Source organism: Uranotaenia lowii, chromosome 2 (genome assembly GCF_029784155.1).
Source record: "Uranotaenia lowii strain MFRU-FL chromosome 2, ASM2978415v1, whole genome shotgun sequence".
In the NCBI taxonomy this organism is placed as follows: domain Eukaryota; kingdom Metazoa; phylum Arthropoda; class Insecta; order Diptera; family Culicidae; genus Uranotaenia; species Uranotaenia lowii.
This window is the reverse complement of record NC_073692.1, coordinates 23,934,223-23,956,674: the sequence shown is the minus strand read 5'-3', so window position 1 is coordinate 23,956,674 and position 22,452 is coordinate 23,934,223. Positions and strand designations below refer to the sequence as shown.

The 22,452-nt window shown below is 34.6% G+C and overlaps 1 protein-coding gene across 4 annotated transcripts; it reads left to right on the top strand.

Moving 5' to 3' along the window:
• Positions 1-5,444: 5,444 nt before the first annotated feature.
• LOC129746618 (ras-related and estrogen-regulated growth inhibitor) lies at positions 5,445-20,329 on the top strand. Of its 4 annotated transcripts, none has more exons than XM_055740383.1 (6): positions 5,445-5,548; positions 6,113-6,340; positions 17,239-17,375; positions 17,447-17,605; positions 19,459-19,801; positions 19,869-20,329. In XM_055740383.1, the coding sequence occupies exons 2-6, from the start codon at positions 6,235-6,237 to the stop codon at positions 20,102-20,104; spliced, it is 981 nt and encodes a 326-aa protein (XP_055596358.1). In that variant the 5' UTR covers positions 5,445-5,548; positions 6,113-6,234; the 3' UTR covers positions 20,105-20,329. The 4 variants fall into 4 exon arrangements, with proteins under 4 accessions (XP_055596358.1, XP_055596357.1, XP_055596356.1 ...); XM_055740382.1 differs by having other exon boundaries at positions 5,446-5,691; XM_055740381.1 differs by having other exon boundaries at positions 5,446-5,957.
• Positions 20,330-22,452: the final 2,123 nt, after the last annotated feature.

Below are 22,452 nucleotides of genomic sequence, written 5' to 3'. Positions count from 1 at the left end.
TGTCATTTTTGTCATTTTTGTCATTTTTGTCATTTTTGTCATTTTTGTCATTTTTGTCATTTTTGTCATTTTTGTCATTTTTGTCATTTTTGTCATTTTTGTCATTTTTGTCATTTTTGTCATTTTTGTCGTTTTTGTCATTTTTGTCATTTTTGTCATTTTTGTCATTTTTGTCATTTTTGTCATTTTTGTCATTTTTGTCATTTTTGTCATTTTTGTCATTTTTGTCATTTTTGTCATTTTTGTCATTTTTGTCATTTTTGTCATTTTTGTCATTTTTGTCATTTTTGTCATTTTTGTCATTTTTGTCATTTTTGTCATTTTTGTCATTTCTGTCATTTTGTCATTTTTGTCATTTTTGTCATTTCTGTCATTTTTGTCATTTTTGTCATTTTTGTCATTTTTGTCATTTTTGTCATTTTTGTCATTTTTGTCATTTTTGTCATTTTTGTCATTTTTGTCATTTTTGTCATTTTTGTCATTTTTGTCATTTTTGTCATTTTTGTCATTTTTGTCATTTTTGTCATTTTTGTCATTTTTGTCATTTTTGTCATTTTTGTCATTTTGTCATTTTTGTCATTTTTGTCATTTTTGTCATTTTTGTCATTTTTGTCATTTTTGTCATTTTTGTCATTTTTGTCATTTTTGTCATTTTTGTCATTTTTGTCATTTTTGTCATTTTTGTCATTTTTGTCATTTTTGTCATTTTTGTCATTTTTGTCATTTTTGTCATTTTTGTCATTTTTGTCATTTTTGTCATTTTTGTCATTTTTGTCATTTTTGTCATTTTTGTCATTTTTGTCATTTTTGTCATTTTTGTCATTTTTGTCATTTTTGTCATTTTTGTCATTTTTGTCATTTTTGTCATTTTTGTCATTTTTGTCATTTTTGTCATTTTTGTCATTTTTGTCATTTTTGTCATTTTTGTCATTTGTGTCATTTTTGTCATTTTTGTCATTTTTGTCATTTTTGTCATTTTTGTCATTTTTGTCATTTTTGTCATTTTTGTCATTTTTGTCATTTTTGTCATTTTTGTCATTTTTGTCATTTTTGTCATTTTTGTCATTTTTGTCATTTTTGTCATTTTTGTCATTTTTGTCATTTTTGTCATTTTTGTCATTTTTGTCATTTTTGTCATTTTTGTCATTTTTGTCATTTTTGTCATTTTTATCATTTTTATCATTTTTATCATTTTTGTCATTTTTGTCATTTTTGTCATTTTTGTCATTTTTGTCATTTTTGTCATTTTTGTCATTTTTGCCATTTTTGTCATTTTTGTCATTTTTTGTCATTTTTGTCATTTTTGCCATTTTTGTCATTTTTGTCATTTTTTGTCATTTTTGTCATTTTTGTCATTTTTGTCATTTTTGTCTTTTTTGTCATTTTTGTAATTTTTGTCATTTTTGTCATTTTTGTCATTTTTGTCATTTTTGTCATTTTTGTCATTTTTGTCATTTTTGTCATTTTTGTCATTTTTGTCATTTTTGTCATTTTTGTCATTTTTGTCATTTTTGTCATTTTTGTCATTTTTGTCATTTTTGTCATTTTTGTCATTTTTGTCATTTTTGTCATTTTTGTCATTTTTGTCATTTTTGTCATTTTTGTCATTTTTGTCATTTTTGTCATTTTTGTCATTTTTGTCATTTTTGTCATTTTTGTCATTTTTGTCATTTTTGTCATTTTTGTCGTTTTTGTCATTTTTGTCATTTTTGTCATTTTTGTCATTTTTGTCATTTTTGTCATTTTTGTCATTTTTGTCATTTTTGTCATTTTTGTCATTTTTGTCATTTTTGTCATTTTTGTCATTTTTGTCATTTTTGTCATTTTTGTCATTTTTGTCATTTTTGTCATTTTTGTCATTTTTGTCATTTTTGTCATTTTTGTCATTTTTGTCATTTTTGTCATTTTTGTCATTTTTGTCATTTTTGTCATTTTTGTCATTTTTGTCATTTTTGTCATTTTTATCATTTTTGTCATTTTTGTCATTTTTGTCATTTTTGTCATTTTTGTCATTTTTGTCATTTTTGTCATTTTTGTCATTTTTGTCATTTTTGTCATTTTTGTCATTTTTGTCATTTTTGTCATTTTTGTCATTTTTGTCATTTTTGTCATTTTTGTCATTTTTGTCATTTTTGTCATTTTTGTCATTTTTGTCATTTTTGTCATTTTTGTCATTTTTGTCATTTTTGTCTTTTTTGTCATTTTTGTCATTTTTGTCATTTTTGTCATTTTTGTCATTTTTGTCATTTTTGTCATTTTTGTCATTTTTGTCATTTTTGTCATTTTTGTCATTTTTGTCATTTTTGTCATTTTTGTCATTTTTGTCATTTTTGTCATTTTTGTCATTTTTGTCATTTTTGTCATTTTTGTCATTTTTGTCATTTTTGTCATTTTTGTCATTTTTGTCATTTTTGTCATTTTTGTCATTTTTGTCATTTTTGTCATTTTTGTCATTTTTGTCATTTTTGTCATTTTTGTCATTTTTGTCATTTTTGTCATTTTTGTCATTTTTGTCATTTTTGTCATTTTTGTCATTTTTGTCATTTTTGTCATTTTTGTCATTTTTGTCATTTTTGTCATTTTTGTCATTTTTGTCATTTTTGTCATTTTTGTCATTTTTGTCATTTTTGTCATTTTTGTCATTTTTGTCATTTTTGTCATTTTTGTCATTTTTGTCATTTTTGTCATTTTTGTCATTTTTGTCATTTTTGTCATTTTTGTCATTTTTGTCATTTTTGTCATTTTTGTCATTTTTGTCATTTTTGTCATTTTTGTCATTTTTGTCATTTTTGTCATTTTTGTCATTTTTGTCATTTTTGTCATTTTTGTCATTTTTGTCATTTTTGTCATTTTTGTCATTTTTGTCATTTTTGTCATTTTTGTCATTTTTGTCATTTTTGTCATTTTTGTCATTTTTGTCATTTTTGTCATTTTTGTCATTTTTGTCATTTTTGTCATTTTTGTCATTTTTGTCATTTTTGTCATTTTTGTCATTTTTGTCATTTTTGTCATTTTTGTCATTTTTGTCATTTTTGTCATTTTTGTCATTTTTGTCATTTTTGTCATTTTTGTCATTTTTGTCATTTTTGTCATTTTTGTCATTTTTGTCATTTTTGTCATTTTTGTCATTTTTGTCATTTTTGTCATTTTTGTCATTTTTGTCATTTTTGTCATTTTTGTCATTTTTGTCATTTTTGTCATTTTTGTCATTTTTGTCATTTTTGTCATTTTTGTCATTTTTGTCATTTTTGTCATTTTTGTTATTTTTGTCATTTTTGACATTTTTGACATTTTTGATATTTTTGACATTTTTGACATTTTTGACATTTTTGACAATTTTGACATTTATGACATTTTTGACATTTTTGACATTTTTGAAATTTTTGACATCTTTGACATTTTGACATTTTTGACATTTTTGACATTTTTGACATTTTTGACATTTTTGACATTTTTGACATTTTTGACTTTTCTGACATTTTTGACATTTTTGACATTTTTGACATTTTTGACATTTTTGACATTTTTGACATTTTTGACATTTTTGACATTTTTGACATTTTTGACATTTTTGACATTTTTGACATTTTTGACATTTTTGACATTTTTGACATTTTTGACATTTTTGACATTTTTGACATTTTTGACATTTTTGACATTTTTGACATTTTTGACATTTTTGACATTTTTGACATTTTTGACATTTTTGACATTTTTGACATTTTTGACATTTTTGACATTTTTGACATTTTTGACATTTTTGACATTTTTGACATTTTTGACATTTTTGACATATTTGACATTTTTGACATTTTCGACATTTTTGACATTTTTGACATTTTTGACATTTTTGACATTTTTGACATTTTTGACATTTTTGACATTTTTGACATTTTTGACATTTTTGACATTTTTGACATTTTTGACATTTTTGACATTTTTGACATTTTTGACATTTTTGACATTTTTGACATTTTTGACATTTTTGACATTTTTGACATTTTTGACATTTTTGACATTTTTGAAGTTTTTGACATTTTTGACATTTTTGACATTTTTGACATTTTTTACATTTTTTACATTTTTGACATTTTTGACATTTTTGACATTTTTGACATTTTTGACATTTTTGACATTTTTGACATTTTTTGACATTTTTGACATTTTTGACATTTTTGACATTTTTGACATTTTTGACATTTTTGACATTTTTGACATTTTTGACATTTTTGACATTTTTGACATTTTTGACATTTTTGACATTTTTAACATTTTTGACATTTTTGACATTTTTGACATTTTTGACATTTTTGACAGTTTTGACATTTTTGACATTTTAGACATTTTTGACATTTTTGACATTTTTGACATTTTTGACATTTTTGACATTTTTGACATTTTTGACATTTTTGACATTTTTGACATTTTTGACATTTTTTTTTACATTTTTGACATTTTTGACATTTATGACATTTTTGACATTTTTGACATTTTTGACATTTTTGTCATTTTTGACATTTTTGACATTTTTGACATTTTTGACGTTTTTGACATTTTTGACATTTTTTAAAATTTTTGACATTTTTGACATTTTTGACATTTTTGACATTTTTGACATTTTTGACATTTTTGACATATTTGACATTTTTGACATTTTTGACATTTTTGACATTTTTGACATTTTTGACATTTTTGACATTTTTGACATTTTTGACATTTTTGACATTTTTGACATTTTTGACATTTTTGACATTTTTGACATTTTTGACATTTTTGACATTTTTGACATTTTTGACATTTTTGACATTTTTGACATTTTTGACATTTTTGACATTTTTGACATTTTTGAAAGTTAAGTTAAGTTTCAAGGAACGTTCTTATTAAAATAAGATGCTTGACATTATAATCTAAAATATTTTTGTTCAAAATTTTTTGAATATTCTTTATTGCAATTAATTTTTTTTTTGAAATAGCTCTTAGGCTTCTCAATGATTTCAATCAATGGCCTTCACGTTAAATCAAACTTATTATTGCCGCAGAGTCAAAAACCGGGTCCTTGAAAAATGGGCCAAACCCACCGATTCCCGAGCCATCATAATGATGATTATTCTAACTGTGTACGTACCCGCAAATTTTGCGCGCCAAGTCTCATTCAAACAGGACCGAGCAATCGAAAGAAGCAAAAAAAATCTATCAATGAACCGGAGGAGAGCAAACGACCAAACCCAAACAGAGAGTTTGCTGTCTGCCTAGGTACCTCGGTATCTACTAGCGGATATCTAGTAGGATTCGCAGACAACGAGCGAATGGAAAATTGTTTGTTGCTATACGCGCGCGTTTCTCCCCGACGCGTATGGCGTATTCCTTCAGTAGTTAGTGTAGGCGCGTAGTATTTATTTCCCAATCAAAAGCCAGGAATCGGTTATTTGTCGTTCGGTAGTCGCGTAGTACGGTCGCAATCCGAGGAGGAAAAAAAGTGAAAGGATTATTTTTGTTGTTTTTCGGTCAAAGAAAATTGCAATCCGTTAGACGTTCAATTTATAACTCGGTGCGTTTCGTTTGAACGAATGTCCCTACGCGGGAAACTGGGTTGAGTCAACGATGCGTGGCGATATCACCGAGCAAATGTTTGAACTACGTGATTGTTGTTTTTAGAATGTGAACTGTTTATTGATATTCGGTTTCCAAATAGTGAGTGCACCGATAGTGCGTTTTCACTTTCAAGATTGGATTTCAGCTCATTCAACAGTTTGGGGAGGATTCTGTGACTGATTGAGCGAAATGCGGAGGATGCACGATGACGACGTCGACGGCTCGTTCATCGGAAGTTCGACGCTAGTACAATGTTTTAACAGAACGTTTTAGCCGTGGTGTTGAAAAGCATTCCAGTCGATAAATAAAGTGTGTAGTGTAAACACATGCTCCCCCAGCTATAGTTAGCCGGCTGAAAATAATTGGTATTTATGGTCCAGATGGAGCAATTCTACCTCATGCAGAGCGATTACTCGAAGAATAGTCAGGAAATCATTATTAATCGAATGTTTGGTCAAGTGGTTACCAGCTGGGAGATTATAGTGTGCACGTTCCTCACTTTTAACGTATCATTCCAAAGTGTCTTAGGAGTTTTGGGAAAGTGAATTACTTTAAGTGGATGACACTTTACACCATTGAGAGAAGCAACAGGTTGAACATTAGTTCTCGGGCAAACTATCGAAGGATCACAATCCTACAGCCATGAATACGACATCTCCGAAATCTTCGCTAGTCAAGCTGGGCCTGCATTCCAAGAGCAAATCTTTCCGGGTGATGGTTCTCGGCCAGAGTGGGGTAGGGAAAACTGGTGAGTAGAATTGATTTTCAGTGAAATTCAGTGGAGCTATCGGATTATGCCTGGCAACAACGTGATGCATTGTAATTAGGACCGATTGGAAATTGGACGAATAATATTGGAAAATTTACCGTTTAAACTGTTTTGGGGTGTAATTGTTAGGGGAAAAGTTACCGTGTGTTTAAGATTCGAATGATGAAAACTACAACGTGATTTGGAATTCGAACTAAAGTCCTGCACTATAAAAAAGAATATTTCCTCGTATCATGCATTCATTATCAGATCATTTTTGTCGTGTCCTGTATAGTTCCTTTCTAAAGTGGTTTTTACGTTGTTATCAAAGCCATTGATATTCCAATAAATGAACGAAAGTTTAGGTTATGGCATTGAAGGCTTCACCATTTATTTTAAGTGGATGAACAAGGTTTTTATGTGTTTTTTAACAACATTTATGCAGGGTCCGGCACAAAAACGCCGCACAATTACTCCGCCAACTTTTTGTTAGCTGATTTGATTGGTCGCTGGATTTTTTGTTTGCTAAAGGTTAGTTCCGCTAAGTTTTAAGTCCACCAACAAAATGCAGAAGGTCCCATCTCGCAATTTTCATCGGACTTATCGCTAAATGAATGGTTTATTACAAAATAATTTTCCCTGAATTTATGCACCTTAAGGAGCTTCCCTCTAGCGGCGATAACAGAAAAAAATGAAAAAAAAATGGATTTCACAAATCAGGAGAATTTGATGAAGGTAAAGATTTTTGTTTGAAAAGACAGAATTAGATGAATAGGCGTTTAACAATAACCGTAGAAAAATCTTTCAGTTTTTTCATTCTTTTTGTGTTTGCTGTCGTATAATGTATTTTATTACCTCTCTATTTGACGGTCTTTATGGCCACACCTTCGTTGACACACGGAAAAATTTGATTTAAAATGCCCAGTAGGAAAAATGTACCTGTTTAGCCCGATTTTATCGTAGAAATTGCCTGTTTTTTTTGTTAAAGTTGGGCGACATTTCCTAACTGGGATAGCATTTCTTCAAATCGATCGATGCGCACTCTGGAATCGATATTGCGTACTATTGGACAATTTATCCAGAATACGGAATCGAGTGTCCAGTCAGTATGGTCAGTGCTTTAAGTGTGTATTGGGGATTTTTTTAATTATCTGACGAAGTTGCGCCGGAGGTCTTCATATTTTACCCAAAATTGAAAATTTGGTTCATTTTGACGACTTAAAAACAAATGTATTTTTTCAGCTTTCTAACATTTTTATTTTTCGAGTTAGATTCGGTTAGATATTTTTTTTTGTAAATGAAATAAAACCATATCTCAAAGCTTCATAACTCTGTTATTGTTCGATGGAAATCATTAAATAGCACATCAAATCGCATTGAAATTTTATCAGTTTTTCAAATAAAACTGTTAATTTTTTTTAAGTAAACGTGAAGTCCGTTTTGCGGCTCACTAAAAAGTATGAAAAAATAGCTTTGATAAACACTTTCGTTCCCGTGTTGTTAGAAGCGCGCGATACCTGCATATGTGCTATTTTATGATTTCAGTTGAAAAACAACAGAGTTATGAAGCTTTGAAATATGGTTTTATTTTAATTACAAAAAAATCTTACCGAATCTACCTCGAAAAATTAAAACGTTAGAAATCTGATAAAACATTTACGTAAGTTTTTGAGTCGTCAAAATGAACCAAATTTTCAATTTTGAGGAAGATCTGAAGAACTCCGGCGCAAATTGTCAGATAATAAAAAATCTTCAACAGTCAAATTATGTTGCAGGAATATTAGTAATCCGTATGGAGCGTTTGGCAGGGAACTCCACGCTTTAATCCTTTCCTTGTTCCAGAATGATGTTTCCGTACTTGTCTCTGCAATGCATGTTTTATGTAACGAGGGACGCAAGTCTTTTTATTTTCCAGGATGCTCACATGCTTTGGCTATGTTGGTAAAAGAAGAAGAATAAGAATTGATAGGGAATTTAAAATATCTAGTTGTATGTTTCAGGATGAGAGATTGTGATACATTGAATATTTTTAGAAAAACATTTCAATGCTCATTCAAAATGTCAAAGGAAGATAATAATGATGCTTGAAATCATCGAAAATCATTGCCATGCTAGCAAACAAGAAGGTTGTACAGTAAAGCTTTCCCAGAAACGACGATCATCATCAAAAGGAATCACCTTTCATGCGCCGAACAAACTTAGCCCTGAGATGGGGTTTCCGTTTGCTATTTTGCCAATTTGTAACGCGTTTCCCTCATTCGATTGGGATAGAGAAACTGTTGAGTGGGCACATTCGAAAGTAAGTAGCTCTATACTATGTAGTAGTTGATTGTAATCGAGCAGAGACGTAGCCAAACGTTTAGATGTTAGCTTCTTATCTCTCTGAGAAAGATTGAAAAAGAGGAGAAAATAAATCGTTGGGAATATTTTTTCAAGCTACGCTACTGGTGGTGGGAATGTAGACAACACGAAAAGACTAGACGAGCTAATCATTTTACACATATCGTCTCCTGGGGGCAAGTTGATCGTTTATCATTTTTCTTTCCACCCACGACACCCACTGTTTGGTTTGGGAAAAACTGCTTCCAGTGTAGTATTTTGTTTTATTAATGGTAAGCTACCGGTGCTTTACCAAAAGGGCTTAATGAAATTTAAAAAAAACTGTTTTTCCCTAAATTACAATAACAATGTACTAGAAATGAACATTCGGCTTAAACAAAATTAATCACCTCAGGTACTCGGAAGATTTGATGGTTTCCAAATTTTTGGGTAGTATCGGTTTTCCTAATTAGCGAGAGAAGAAAATCGCCTGCAGAACCAAGATTGTTTTCCTTTCTCGTTTTTGACAGTAACATCGGCAAAACAACACCGGGAAATGCGTAAATCGATTTCACTCTTCATTAGTCCGACACTAATTAGGTGGAGCGGAGTTTTCGGGACACCGCCAATTGTTGACATATTTAAGGCGTATAGAAACAGATTATCTTTTTTTTTTAATTAAATCAACTGCCAACTGGACTTGTTGTTTATCGAATGTTGCTTCAAAGAAGCACAAATTTTACAGAGAACCCTATTTTCCAGATACAAAATTTCCAAGAATCGCATTTTCCCTATCCCTGGCTTCAATTGCCCATCGATAAGACGAACGCTTTCGTTTTTCCTGCCGATCAATTTTCCCGATACAACAAGACGACCACCAACATTCAGGCTTCAGAGGAAGATGTGTCCATTCATTTTTCTCGCATTCTCGTCCCATCGCATCGTCTCATATTGTAGCGTGTTGGATTCCTCCATCCGAATAGCTAATACCTAATAATGGCTGGCCGTCCATTGAAATTGGCAATTTATTACGCATCGATGGGACCCTTCGAGGGGTTCTCGTGCTCTCTCTACCTTTCGAGTAAAATTGACCTTTGAGTCGTGGTAATTGAATTCTGCGTCAGCGAATCAATGGAAATATTTTCGATCCGAGTTGCTTTCGGGTGCCCGCACGGTAAATCGGTTCCTTCAAAGGTATTTGCTTCAAAGGTATTTGCTCCAAGTTGCCGTGATACTTTAAAGCCAATAAAATGTTTATAAATACCAAATTTGTTTTCAAATATTCTGTGAATGGTTTAAATCTACAAAATCGTAATCATTTTCTATTTGAAATTTGATTGCTGACCTTTTTCGAATACTAGAAGCGAAAAATTACAAAAGCTGTAATATATGCGCCATGACCGGAATTCAATGTAATGTGATAGAACCCTAATCTGCCTTTGAGTGTCAATATGACACATAGGAAGTTTTACGACTTGTAAAGGGTGATACGGTCAAAATTTGGTCAAGGGAAAACGCGTGTAAATCGGTGAAATCGTTTATTTAAAAAATCAAATTAAATTTATTTTTCAAGTTTATCTATATATATAAAAAGCAATTTCTGTGGGTTTGTTTGTTGGATTGTTTGTTTGTTTGTTTGTCTTCTATAGACTCAGCCGTTTTAAGAGCTAGAAAGCTGAAATTTGGCATGAATACTCATTAGGATCAGGAATGATGAAAAATGTTTTCAGATTTTCGGATGACCCCTTCTGAAGGGGGTCGTCCATACAAGACAAATATTGTTTTCACGTTTTTCACGTTATTTTTCGTCGGATCGTGTTGAAAATTTGCAATTAGGTTTTGAGAGATGAGAAATCGATTTCAGGCATTGAATTTTGGGTCAGGGGTCGGCAAAAGGAGTCGTCCATATTTACTTTTAAACATTTTTGTGATTTTGACGTTAGTGTACATCAGATTGAGATAAAAATATGCGCTCGGATGGTTTTAGGGACGGGCAATCGATTGCCGGTATCAAATTTTGTATAACGGCCAGCCAAAGGGGTCGTCCATATTAATTGTTCGCTATTTTTGTGATACTGACGTTTTAAACATCGGATTCAGATGAAAATTGATACACGAGAGTTTCAAATGACAAGCAATCGATTCCAGGTATCGAATTCAGTTTAAAGGGTCGGCAAAAGGGGTCGTCCATATAAACCTTAAAATATTGTTGGGATATTGACGCTATTACTCATCGGATTGAGAAGAAAATTTGCACTCGGATATTCTTAGGGACATGCAAACAATTGTCGGTATCAAATTTTGTATAAGGGGCAAGTCAAAGGGGTCGTCCATATTAACTGTTCACTATTTTTGCGATATTGACGTTAATATACATCAGATTGAGAGGAAAATTTGCACATAGAAATTATTAAGGACGAACAAATAATTCCAATTATCCAAATTTGGGTCAGGCGTCGGCCAAAGAGGACGTCCATATTAACTATTCTCTGTTTTTTTGCGATATTGACGTTATTATGCAATGGATTGGTTTGAAAATTTGCACACGGGTGTTTTGAAGGAAGGGCAACGAATTTCAGAGATCAAAGTTCCGAAAAGAGGCCACCGATCTTCAACGATCGTGTCGAAATTTATACACGGTTTATTGGAGTTGGGACGGTCAATTGATTTCTGATTTCAATATTTGTATCAAACAACAAAAAGGGGGTCTCATTAACTGTCAAATGTGCTTTGCAATAATAACATGAGTTTGTATCTCATCGAAACGAAATTTAATAAACAGGAGTGTTTTGGCACGGTCAATTGATTCCTGATTTCAAATTTAGTAGCAAACGATAGAAAAAGTGAACGTACATACATATAACGTGTTCCACATTTTTGTAATTATTGCATAAAAATGCATTCGGAATTGCATCTGGAAAATGTCTGTGAATTGACATTCATTCAAGATGTTTATATATTCAAAATTTAAACGAAACGGAGTTCGTATGGGATCAGCTAGTTAAGTATGAAATTCAGGAAAAATATTCAGTTAGGCTTCCGCTTTTCCAAATCCGAATTGCTGGGCCTTACGCTTAACCCCTGCCATCAGATTTTGTACAGTCACCTTGTCCACTTTCTTTGACGCAGAAAGCCAGTTTGCCTTTAACTGCTGCTCGTCCTTATCAGTTTTTTGGTCTTCTTTAGGTTTTGCTTGACAATAACCCAGTATTTCTCAATTGCGTGGAGCTCTGGCGTGTTGGGAGGGTTCTTGTCCTTGGGAACCACCTGCACGTTGTCGGCGATGTACCATTCCATGGCCTTTTTACCATAATGGCAAGATGCCAAATCCGGCCAAAACAGTACGGAACAACCGTGTTTCTTCAGGAAAGGCAGCAGACGTTTATTCAAACACTCTTTCACGTAAATTTCTTCGTTGACAGTCCCGGAAGCTATGAAAATGCTGCTTTTCAAGCCACAGGTATAGATGGCTTGCCAAACCAGATAATTATTCGCGAACTTTGACAGTTTCATATGCTTGAAAACATCTGCTACCTTTCCCCTTCCTTTTGCCGTATAAAACTCCTGTCCCGGAAGCTGCTTGTAGTCGGCTTTGACGTAGGTTTCGTCGTCCATTACCACGCAGTCAAACTTCGTCAGCATAGTCGTGTACAGCCTCCGGGATCGCGCTTTGGCCGTCGTTATCATCGCGATTTGGAGTCACTACCTTCTTGTAAGTCGATAGTCCGGCTCATTTTTTGGCTCGATGCACGGCTGTAGACGATACACACAGCTTATTTGCGGCATCTCGGAGAGAGAGGTTAGGGTTTCGCTTGAAACTACCGGCAACTCTCTTTGTCGTCTCAGCGGCTTCCGATTTTCGATTTCCCCCCGATCCAGACTTCCTGGCTGTCGACAAACGTTTCTCAAACACTGACAACTGAAGCGTGAATTCCAAAATCAAAATAGGAGCAACATTCTACACACACACACACACCTTCAAAATGAGGGGTGTTCAGGTTTTTTAAATGCAAAATTGAAAGAAATACGACAAGTTGATATTGACCAAATTTTGACCGTATCACCCTTTATTTACCACTTCAGCACGTCCTTGGAGTAGTGGCATGAGGCCAAATCCTGCCAGAAGATTGTTGGGACGTTGTGGGCCTTCAAGAAAGGAAGCAGCTGCTTCTGGAGGCACTCTTTCAGGTTCACTTGTCCGTTCATCGTGTCCTGGGTCACGAAAGGTGCACTCCGCTTCCCGCACGAGCAGATGGCTTGCCAAACTAGGAATTTATTCACAAATTTGGACATTTTCTGAATGCGGACATGCTCCAGACATAACGCTGTTATCCTCCTGTTATAGCTCAGATAAGCTCCCGTTAATTCAGAAAAGGATCTATCGATGTGTAGATTTCTCAGTTTGTCATCATCGCGTTCGATACAACCGGGGTTGTAACGCGTTCGCACTGCAAGTTTTCTGTTCGTGGGGCATACTACGCTTGGCCTACTAATGTGTAGTCGTAGTTCCAACGATTTTTTTTTCTCATTTTCGTAGGTGATGGAAAGAATTAAAGAAACATAAGCTATCAAAGAACGAAAGAACATAAGCCGTGAATATCATGAATTTTTCGAAAAAGATACAACGGCTTACCGGCAGGACTTGAACCTGCAATCTCCGCAATAGCGGGAAAGATCACATGCGGCGGGATATACATGGTGTTTCGATAGAAGGTCCAGCAGTTGATCGGCAGAGCTCGATTGCTCGTGTTCGCCGGTTTCATCACGTTCACCGTGGTGAAATTGGCTAACGCGCCGTTGTACTGAAGCGGAGATTACAGGTTTAAGTCCTGCCGGTGAGCCGTTGTATCTTTTTCGAAAAACTCATGATATTTACGGCTTATGTTCTTTCGTTCTTTGATAGCGGACCCGATACGGCAATCTGGCAACCTTATTTTACACCCACCATTTTTTAGGAAACTTGAATTGAATTACACTTTTTTCATCAAATGATAACATTTTTTTAATCTTTTCCATGGGTTATCTAGTGAAAATCCAAAGTATTAAGCTTGTAAACAAATGTTAACGACCTCTTTTCAAGATCTACGCGTAGAATGGAATACCTATTTAAGTTTTATTTTGTACTTAGAAATTTCTAAATAGATTTCCGCTGAGACCTTAAAAAAGACTTCCTCTGTATGTTTTCAATGTGCTTTTTAAGTTTTCTTATAATTGGATGATAGAATTGAACACATGGATGATCAATAATAACTTAAAATTCAAAAAATTTCAAATGAAATTGAATTGTACAAAACTAAAAACTTCTTATTAAATTACTAAAAGTCTCGTGCGTTGGATTTGGTTGCATAAAATGAACGTTTAATGGTCTAATTCCTATTGTAAACTAAATTCCTACACGGCAATCAAAGTGTTGAGATCGCAGCCTTGAACTTACAACACAACCTTCAGTTTTATTAATTGTTTCCCTATGAGACGTTCCAAAAATATGAAAATGGTTGTTTCCTAATAGCTGGAACATTAGTTTTCAGTTCAAATAGTTATTCAACTGAAGAAGTCAATTCATAATGAACATGAATTAATGTATCCATACTTTACACACTGCATATTCTAGTAGATTCTCAACCACTGTTCTTCTAAATACATTTCTAACAGGCCAGTAGTTTTTTTTATCCTAAATGAAGGCTCATTATTGCAATCAAATGCCTCGCACCGGTACCACGTGCTTTGAACAGTAGAAAGAAAAAACACCCGCCAAAATTTCCCCTTTCATTTTTTATGCTCAGCAAGCTTTGATTTGCTTTCCAGTAGACGTGAATTTTGGATGGTCGTTTCTAATGCCTGGCTCATGGTGACGGTGAAAACAATCCCGCCAAAGGAAACGAAAATCGGTTGACAAATGGGTGCCATGACTTTCAGTTTGTGGGAATAAAAACGTAAGTTGTATGGGAGGGTCCCTTTTCTTAGGTGGGAGGGGTTCAAAACTATTACTAAAACCTTACCATGGTCCAAACACATAACTGTACCAAATTTCAGGCTGATCGGTTAAGCGGTGTCGATTTGTATAAGGTGCATACAAACATATATAGTCCAACTCATCTTTATATATTAGAAGAAGATAAGTAGAGCTTTTTGTTGTCGACATTGTCTAGCTTCCAAGCTTTGCAATAAGAGCTTTGCCAATAATTAAAATAGAGAATTCTGTTTGTTTGAATTCTTCAGGTTTGAGAATATTCAGTAGGGTGTCCCAAAATTGCATAACTTCTGGGAATCTGGGGGCTCACCCTCCAAGTGGTAGATTAAGATGTGCAGAACAAACTTTTGTATGGGGCCGACTAAAAAAATCATGTTTAGAGGTTCCGCAAGCGCGATCTTTGAAAAAGGCCCACTTTCAAAAGATTTGATTTTATATAAATTCTGGATCCAAAAATTTTCATAATATTAATGTATTTTATATTTTTAAATTTTGTTTACTCAAAATACTTGCAAAAAAAGGCTTTGATGGTTTAAGAGAGTCATCAGAAGGCCATATGTCAAATTTGAGCGGAATCGGACAACAGGAAGGGGTTGCACTGAATCTCAAGTGTGAAAGAAATTCTGAGACATAGTGTTCTTAAAAAGCATAAAAAATTGGTTTTTCATCATACATTTTTTTCTTTACCAATCGATTGGTTGATTATGAAGATTTTATTAAAATTTCAATAAAGACTAACATTTCACCTGAAGACTGCAACTCGATTAGACTTAAAACAAAGAAGTTATGGCTGTTCAAAGGTTGTATTTTTGTGGCAAATTGTCGTTTAACACACAATGAGTACATTTTACTCATTGCGTTTTACAGGACAATTTGTAACCAAAATACAATCTTTGAACAGCCATAACTTTTTTGTTTTAAGTCCAATCGAGTTGCAGTCTTCAGATGAAATGTTAGTCTTAATTGAAATTGTAATAAAATCTACATAATCAACCAATCGATTGGTAGAGAAAAAAATGTATGATAAAAACCCAGTTTTTTATGCTTCTTTAGAACACTATGTCTCAGAATCCCTTTCACACTTGAGATTCAGTGCAACCCCTTCCTGTTGTCCGATTCCGCTCAAATTTGACATATGGCCTTCTGATGACTCCCTTAAACCATCAAAGTCTTTTTTTGCTAGTATTTTGATTTTAAAGTAGGTATTTATTAAGACAAATTTGATAAATTAAATAAAAAATATCCTAAATTGTGATTTTCATTGAGGATTAATCCGTGAATAGCTCCTCACACAGTGATACAAACAACATGTTTTGTTCAGCAAAGTTTAAGTGTACAAAAATCCGCATCTTTTGATGGCATTGGTATCAAAAATGTTTTACGCTTGGTACACATTTTGGTCAGTTGAATACAAAATTTTTTGACCAAACAATTTTTTTTTTTGGAAATAGCTTGCTTGTTTAACATTTTGATACAAATTTGGTTCATTTTTCATTTTTGGCGTGTAGTAACTCAAACAAAATTTAAAAAATATAAAATATATAAATTTTATGAAAATTTTTGGATCCAGAATTTATTGAAAATCAAATCTTTTGAAAGTGGACTTTTTTCAAAGATCGCTCTTGCGGAACCTCTAAACATGATTTTTTTAGTCGTTTAGTTTGTTCTGCACATCTTAATCTACCATTTGGAGGGTGAGCCCCCAGATTCACAGAAGTTATGCAATTTTGGGACACCCTAATATTCAGGTGGTTGACGAAAAAGTTTAGAAAACTCAAATGCACAAACAAAATAACGCGTTGAGAGATAATAAACCGAACCATACCCAACAACTTTGTAGGTAATCGAAGCCGCCGCGTGTGATTCGTATTTATGACAGCGACATCAGCTAGAGCAGACCGCAAACAAGTGCTACCGGGCCTTTTTTTCGCTCTCCCGGAACAGATATCAAATTATATTGCAGAAACCTAAAGGTATAAAATGTTGTGGTTGCGAATCGATTGTGTATCTGTCTTAGATTTACTAAGTGAAAAGCGTCAGAAATGCTCCTTTCACAACAAGTTTTCATACTTTGGATGGTATGAATTTAGCACTTTCAAAAGTTTTTGATGTTGAGAAATATTTAATGCCAAAAGCATGTTGTTGTCACCATCATAAATGTAATAATTTGGAACCAAACGCTGTCTCTAGACTCTGTAATGGGGATAAATATGTCGATCACCCCCTGATTAATTTGCTGCATCGACAGTTACAGCAGTCGATAGCATATGTACATATTTCCACACTTTGGCATGCTGTCCGATCTCTATCGTAGAGGAATTTCTAATCAATCAGTAAAGGGTGGGTGGGGTTATTTTATGTGATTATTGATCTGCTCGAAATTGAATATTTATGACGGTTGAGGGTACAATTTGCTGCTGATGGATGAACGAAAACAATATTCAGTTAATCAACGATGATTCAGTGTCTATGAAATTGATATAATTTGTTGATAGTAAAAATGCGTTTTATCAACAGCGCTAGGTTTCAGAGATTCTTTAAAAGATAAATTTTTGGGAAACACAAAAATAACTTATTGTTCTCTAATCAAAACCTCTTCTTGTTTCAGCCATGGTAGTCCGGTTCATCACAAAACGATTCATCGGGGAGTACGATCCGAATCTGGAAAAAGTCTACACTTTTCACACCCTGGTAGACAATGAGTTTGTTCAGTTTGAAATTCTCGATGCAGCCGGTCAACCCAATGTAAATTAATCAACTTCATACCTTTTTGGATGGATCAACTTCAAATCTATTTTGTTTTACCGTTTTTTAAGGAAACCGACTGCGTTACGCTGGAAGCCAACATTCGATGGGCAGATGCATTCATATTGATGTACTCGGTCACCGACAAGTGCAGTTTCGATGAATGCAATCGGTTAAAGTTTTTAATAAATTTTAACAAGCGTCGGCGTCGATTGGGTTCTTATAGTAAGGTGAGACTATGACATTTTGACTAACTACAATCTAAATTTAAATAAAAATTGAACTTTAAATTTTCACACTATGAAACATTCTCTACTAAAGTCACTTTGATAAGCCTTCATGCCGATTTTCAAATTTCCATTGATTGACTCAGCAGAGGGAACCAAAACCATTTTCTCTCAGGATCAAACGTAAACTAGTGTACGTTGTTGTTGTTTATTTACTTACTCACTTTTCCGGCAGCAAATCGTTATGGAATAGGAATATTGGAGACTTTCTCTTTCATCTGTCTTTGATGTTTACCGAAAGAAGGAACTGTTTATTGCGTTGACGTTATTCCGTGTTGAAACAAGCAACCTTTCGATTAAAAATTGATAAAGCAAATACACTGGTTGGCCCTCTTTAGCTTTGAATGGGGTTTCTTTGTGTCATTGAATGAAAAACGAGATTTGAATTCGATAAGTCTAAATTTAGCAGACCTATCAGTATTTCTATTCCTGTTCCTATTTTTTTAAAAATCAATAGACCAAGTTCAAAACACAAAACAAGAACGATAAAGTTTCACTAATAAATCTAAAAAATCACACAAAACACAAAACACAAAACACAAAACACAGAACACAAAACACAAAACACAAAACACAAAACACAAAAAACAAAACACAAAACACAAAACACAAAACACAAAACACAAAACACAAAACACAAAACACAAAACACAAAACACAAAACACAAAACACAAAACACAAAACACAAAACACAAAACACAAAACACAAAACACAAAACACAAAACACAAAACACAAAACACAAAACACAAAACACAAAACACAAAACACAAAACACAAAACACAAAACACAAAACACAAAACACAAAACACAAAACACAAAACACAAAACACAAAACACAAAACACAAAACACAAAACACAAAACACAAAACACAAAACACAAAACACAAAACACAAAACACAAAACACAAAACACAAAACACAAAACACAAAACACAAAACACAAAACACAAAACACAAACACAAACACAAACACAAACACAAACACAAACACAAACACAAACACAAACACAAAACACAAAACACAAAACACAAAACACAAAACACAAAACACAAAACACAAAACACAAAACACAAAACACAAAACACAAAACACAAAACACAAAACACAAAACACAAAACACAAAACACAAAACACAAAACACAAAACACAAAACACAAACACAAACACAAACACAAACACAAACACAAACACAAACACAAACACAAACACAAACACAAACACAAACACAAACACAAACACAAACACAAACACAAACACAAACACAAACACAAACACAAACACAAACACAAACACAAACACAAACACAAACACAAAACACAAAACACAAAACACAAAACACAAAACACAAATAAAACACAATAACTAATTTGTTCGGTCACTTGGCTGTACAAATTAATCACTTCTGCAGCTTTCGAATTCAGATAAATAATAATTTTCACAGTTTTATTTCAAACTACCCAGCATTTGGGTAAAAAACAAGAAACAGCGTTTTTTTATGCTTTAGTGGTCGATTACTAACGATTTCCAAAGTACCTGTGGCTTAGAACTTAAACGCTAGGCCACAATTGGCGTCAAAAATTTTAAAGGTTGAAACTCCTAGGCAAATCCATAATCATTGACCAATTTTGAACCAATTGAAAATCGAGAGCCTGTATTCTCTATCTGTTTATTTAAATTGTTTCCAGAAGAACACAAAATAAAGATTAAAATAAAACTTTATTACACTTCGAAAACAGAATTTAGATTTTTTATTCAATTTTATTGATTCTGTTTGACCTATTTTTTGGCAGGACACCCTCTTAGACGTTCCGGTTATTCTGGTGGGCAACAAGATCGACCAGATGCACGATCGGATGGTGTTGCAGGACGAGGGCCAGCGCCGGTCCCGGGAGATTGCCTGTGCCTGTTTCCACGAGATATCGGTGAGGGAAAGTATCGATCAGGTCGTCGGCGTATTTAGAGACGCGTGTCGCTTCTGGCGGGTCCTGAATCGGTACCCGAAGCTGAAGCGTTCCACCAGCGATGTTCACGATTTGCACTCGGAGGTCGAGATGATCGTCAGTCCCGATTGCATACATCCGTTGTGCAACTGCGATTTGAGCCATGATAAGCGCAGGTCGATTGTTCTGTTGGGTTAGTAAAGAAGTTGGATGAAATTTAAAATTAAAAAACATTGAAGATCGTTTTTTGCTGTTTTCAGGACGTCCTTGGACCGAGGAAGATCCCAACGAGACGGATGAATCCGAATCCAGTTGTTGTTCGTCACAGAAATCCGACGTCGAAGAACCGTTTAGGGGTCGAGCGTCAACCGATGGGACGCTGCTTTCGAGACCTCGTCGGTGGCGTTATGCGCCGCCAGGATCTCTGATGCCCCACGCCACCCGAGTCGAGCGGCGGATGAGCATTTCCATGCGCGGGAGTAATGCCAGCTATTGAGCGATGCCGGGCAACTTACGAAAATGTCCGTAGATTGTGATGTTTCCGACTCATTATAGTTGGTAGCTTCGCTGTGCTTCAATAATGTATTGTACATAGAGAACTCTTTTGAAAGGTATTGTGAGTGTTGCATCATGAGATTTACTGAGCTACCAGTCGACTGGTTCTAATTCCCTGCTTATATAAGTCAAAACGGCCTACGTACATGATAGAGGAAATATACACGAGTTTTATGTGACATATTGAGTTTTACTTCAGCCACGTCCCAACATCCGTTGTAATTTTTGGACCACTTCTTCCTTCTGCAGCTAGTCCATCGGCTTTTGTATTCCCATCAATCCCAACATGACCAGTTAGGTATCCAGCATAAAGTGCCTTTTAGTTTACGCAGCTCTTGTTCGATTTTGTATCCATGGATGTGTGGATCTCCCAGATTCAAGAGCTGCCAACACACTTGCCGAGTCCGAGAAGATTACAATTTTGTACCTTGATTTACTTGAATCGTTTTTCGGTGAATGCAGCATCTCTTCGGCAGAAACGATGGCGATGAATAGCCATCGTTTCTGCCGAAGAGATGCTGCATTCATCCGGGTGTTGGAAGGATATATCTCTCGAGTTGTAGGTGATGCCGAAACCTACATGTCCATTTGCCACCGAACCATCCAAGTATACAGCCAGATGATTTGTATACCGTGCACCTATTAGGTATTCAATAAGTACTGTAGGCAAGAGAATAGGCGATAGCTGTTCGGCATTTTTACTAACTGCTGACGGCCACAAGATCAGATAGAATCAATAAACCACCCGTATCGTTCGCATTAAAATACAGTCCGCTGTTCTAGTGTTGTATCGCCCAGAAATAAAATCCGTGAGCGTATCACAGTGCCGTTTTAATTGATTGTCGTTTGAATTTCACATGTCGGAAAAGTTCCGTGGTTTACCGTACCAGCGATTAGAAGGGATTGGCCTTAACAGTCTCCTTTCGGATACTCAATTTGGGTTTCGCAGGGGCAAAGGGACGAACGATGGCCTTGCTTTGCTTCAGCAAATGCCTTCAGTTTTTCTGGACATAAAGGGAGCTTTTTATGCAGTTTCAATAGAGGTTTTGTCCTGCCTCCTCTATTGAACAACATCTTATACAGCTTGGTTTGAGAGAAACACCTGAACTTTACTCACGAAGATATTGCAACTAAAAGGACCTCTTACATAGGCCTCCCGCGGGGTTTACGTTTGGGTCCACTTTTGTACATCTGTCGATAGTTGTATCTCTGAAGGCTGCACTCTAAGACAACTTGCAGATGACGGCTTAGTATCAGTAACAGGTGATACTGAGTCACATCTGTACAGGACTTTACAAGATAATTTAGACAGATTGTCTTCCTGGGCTACAAAGCACAGCAAATATAGACCAGCCCAATCTAAGCTTTAACTTTTAGGCACAGCGATCACTCAATCGAGGTTATTTAAGCATCTTGGGGTTTGGTTTGATTCCAAGTGTACCTGTAGAAACCACATTGAGTATCTGAAAGGAAAATGCTAGAAAAGGATAAATTTTCTACGTTCGATTACCAACACCTGGTGGGGTCCTGGTGGGCCCACCCTGAAGATCTTATGTTATCTTTATTGTACCGAACAACTAATCTCTCAGTGATGGAGTATGGCAGTTTCTGTTTCCAATCAGCTGCCAAAAAAACACCTATTTGAACTCGAGCATATACAATATCGTTGTCTCCGAATAGCGCTGGGTTGTATGCTCTCAACACACACCATGAGTCTCGAGGTTTTGGCAGGCGTACTCCCACTAAAAGATAGGTTTCATTCATTATCTCTCCGGTTTCTCATCGGGTGTGAGAGCATGAAACCATTTTGAAAAGCTACTAGAACAAAATTTTCAAACAAGATACATATATGACTATACATATATGTATCATGAATTCATGTCTATACAAATTAATCCTTCATCGTTCTCTCCCATTCGTGTTTTCACCCTGACTACAACACTTCTTCTGTCCAGTTTGATGTGTCTATGCAGCTTGAAATCCGTAGGATTCCGGAACACCATCTTTCTCTTATTGTTCCTAGAATTTTTGAAGCTCAGTATGGACACAATGCACTTTACTGATAGTTCTTTAATCGACGAGTGCTCTGGAGTTGGAGTTTTCAACCAAAGTTCTACCGCTTCCTACAAACTTTAGTATCCATGCTCAGTGTATACCGCTGAGTTAGCTGCTTTACATTGGGCACTGCACAGTAAAGCAGCTTTCTCGGCAGGGTTTCCACAAGGATCGATACTTGGCCCGGTATTGTGGAACATTGTCTACGACGAACTGCTGAGACTGCGTCTCCCC

Coding starts and splice junctions, on each gene's coding strand:
- LOC129746618 (XM_055740383.1), top strand. CDS start 6,235: ATGAATACGACATCTCCGAAATCTTCGCTAGTCAAGCTGGGCCTGCAT. Junction 17,376..17,446: donor ATGCAGCCGGTCAACCCAAT/GTAAATTAATCA, acceptor CCGTTTTTTAAG/GAAACCGACTGCGTTACGCT. Junction 19,802..19,868: donor CAGGTCGATTGTTCTGTTGG/GTTAGTAAAGAA, acceptor TGCTGTTTTCAG/GACGTCCTTGGACCGAGGAA.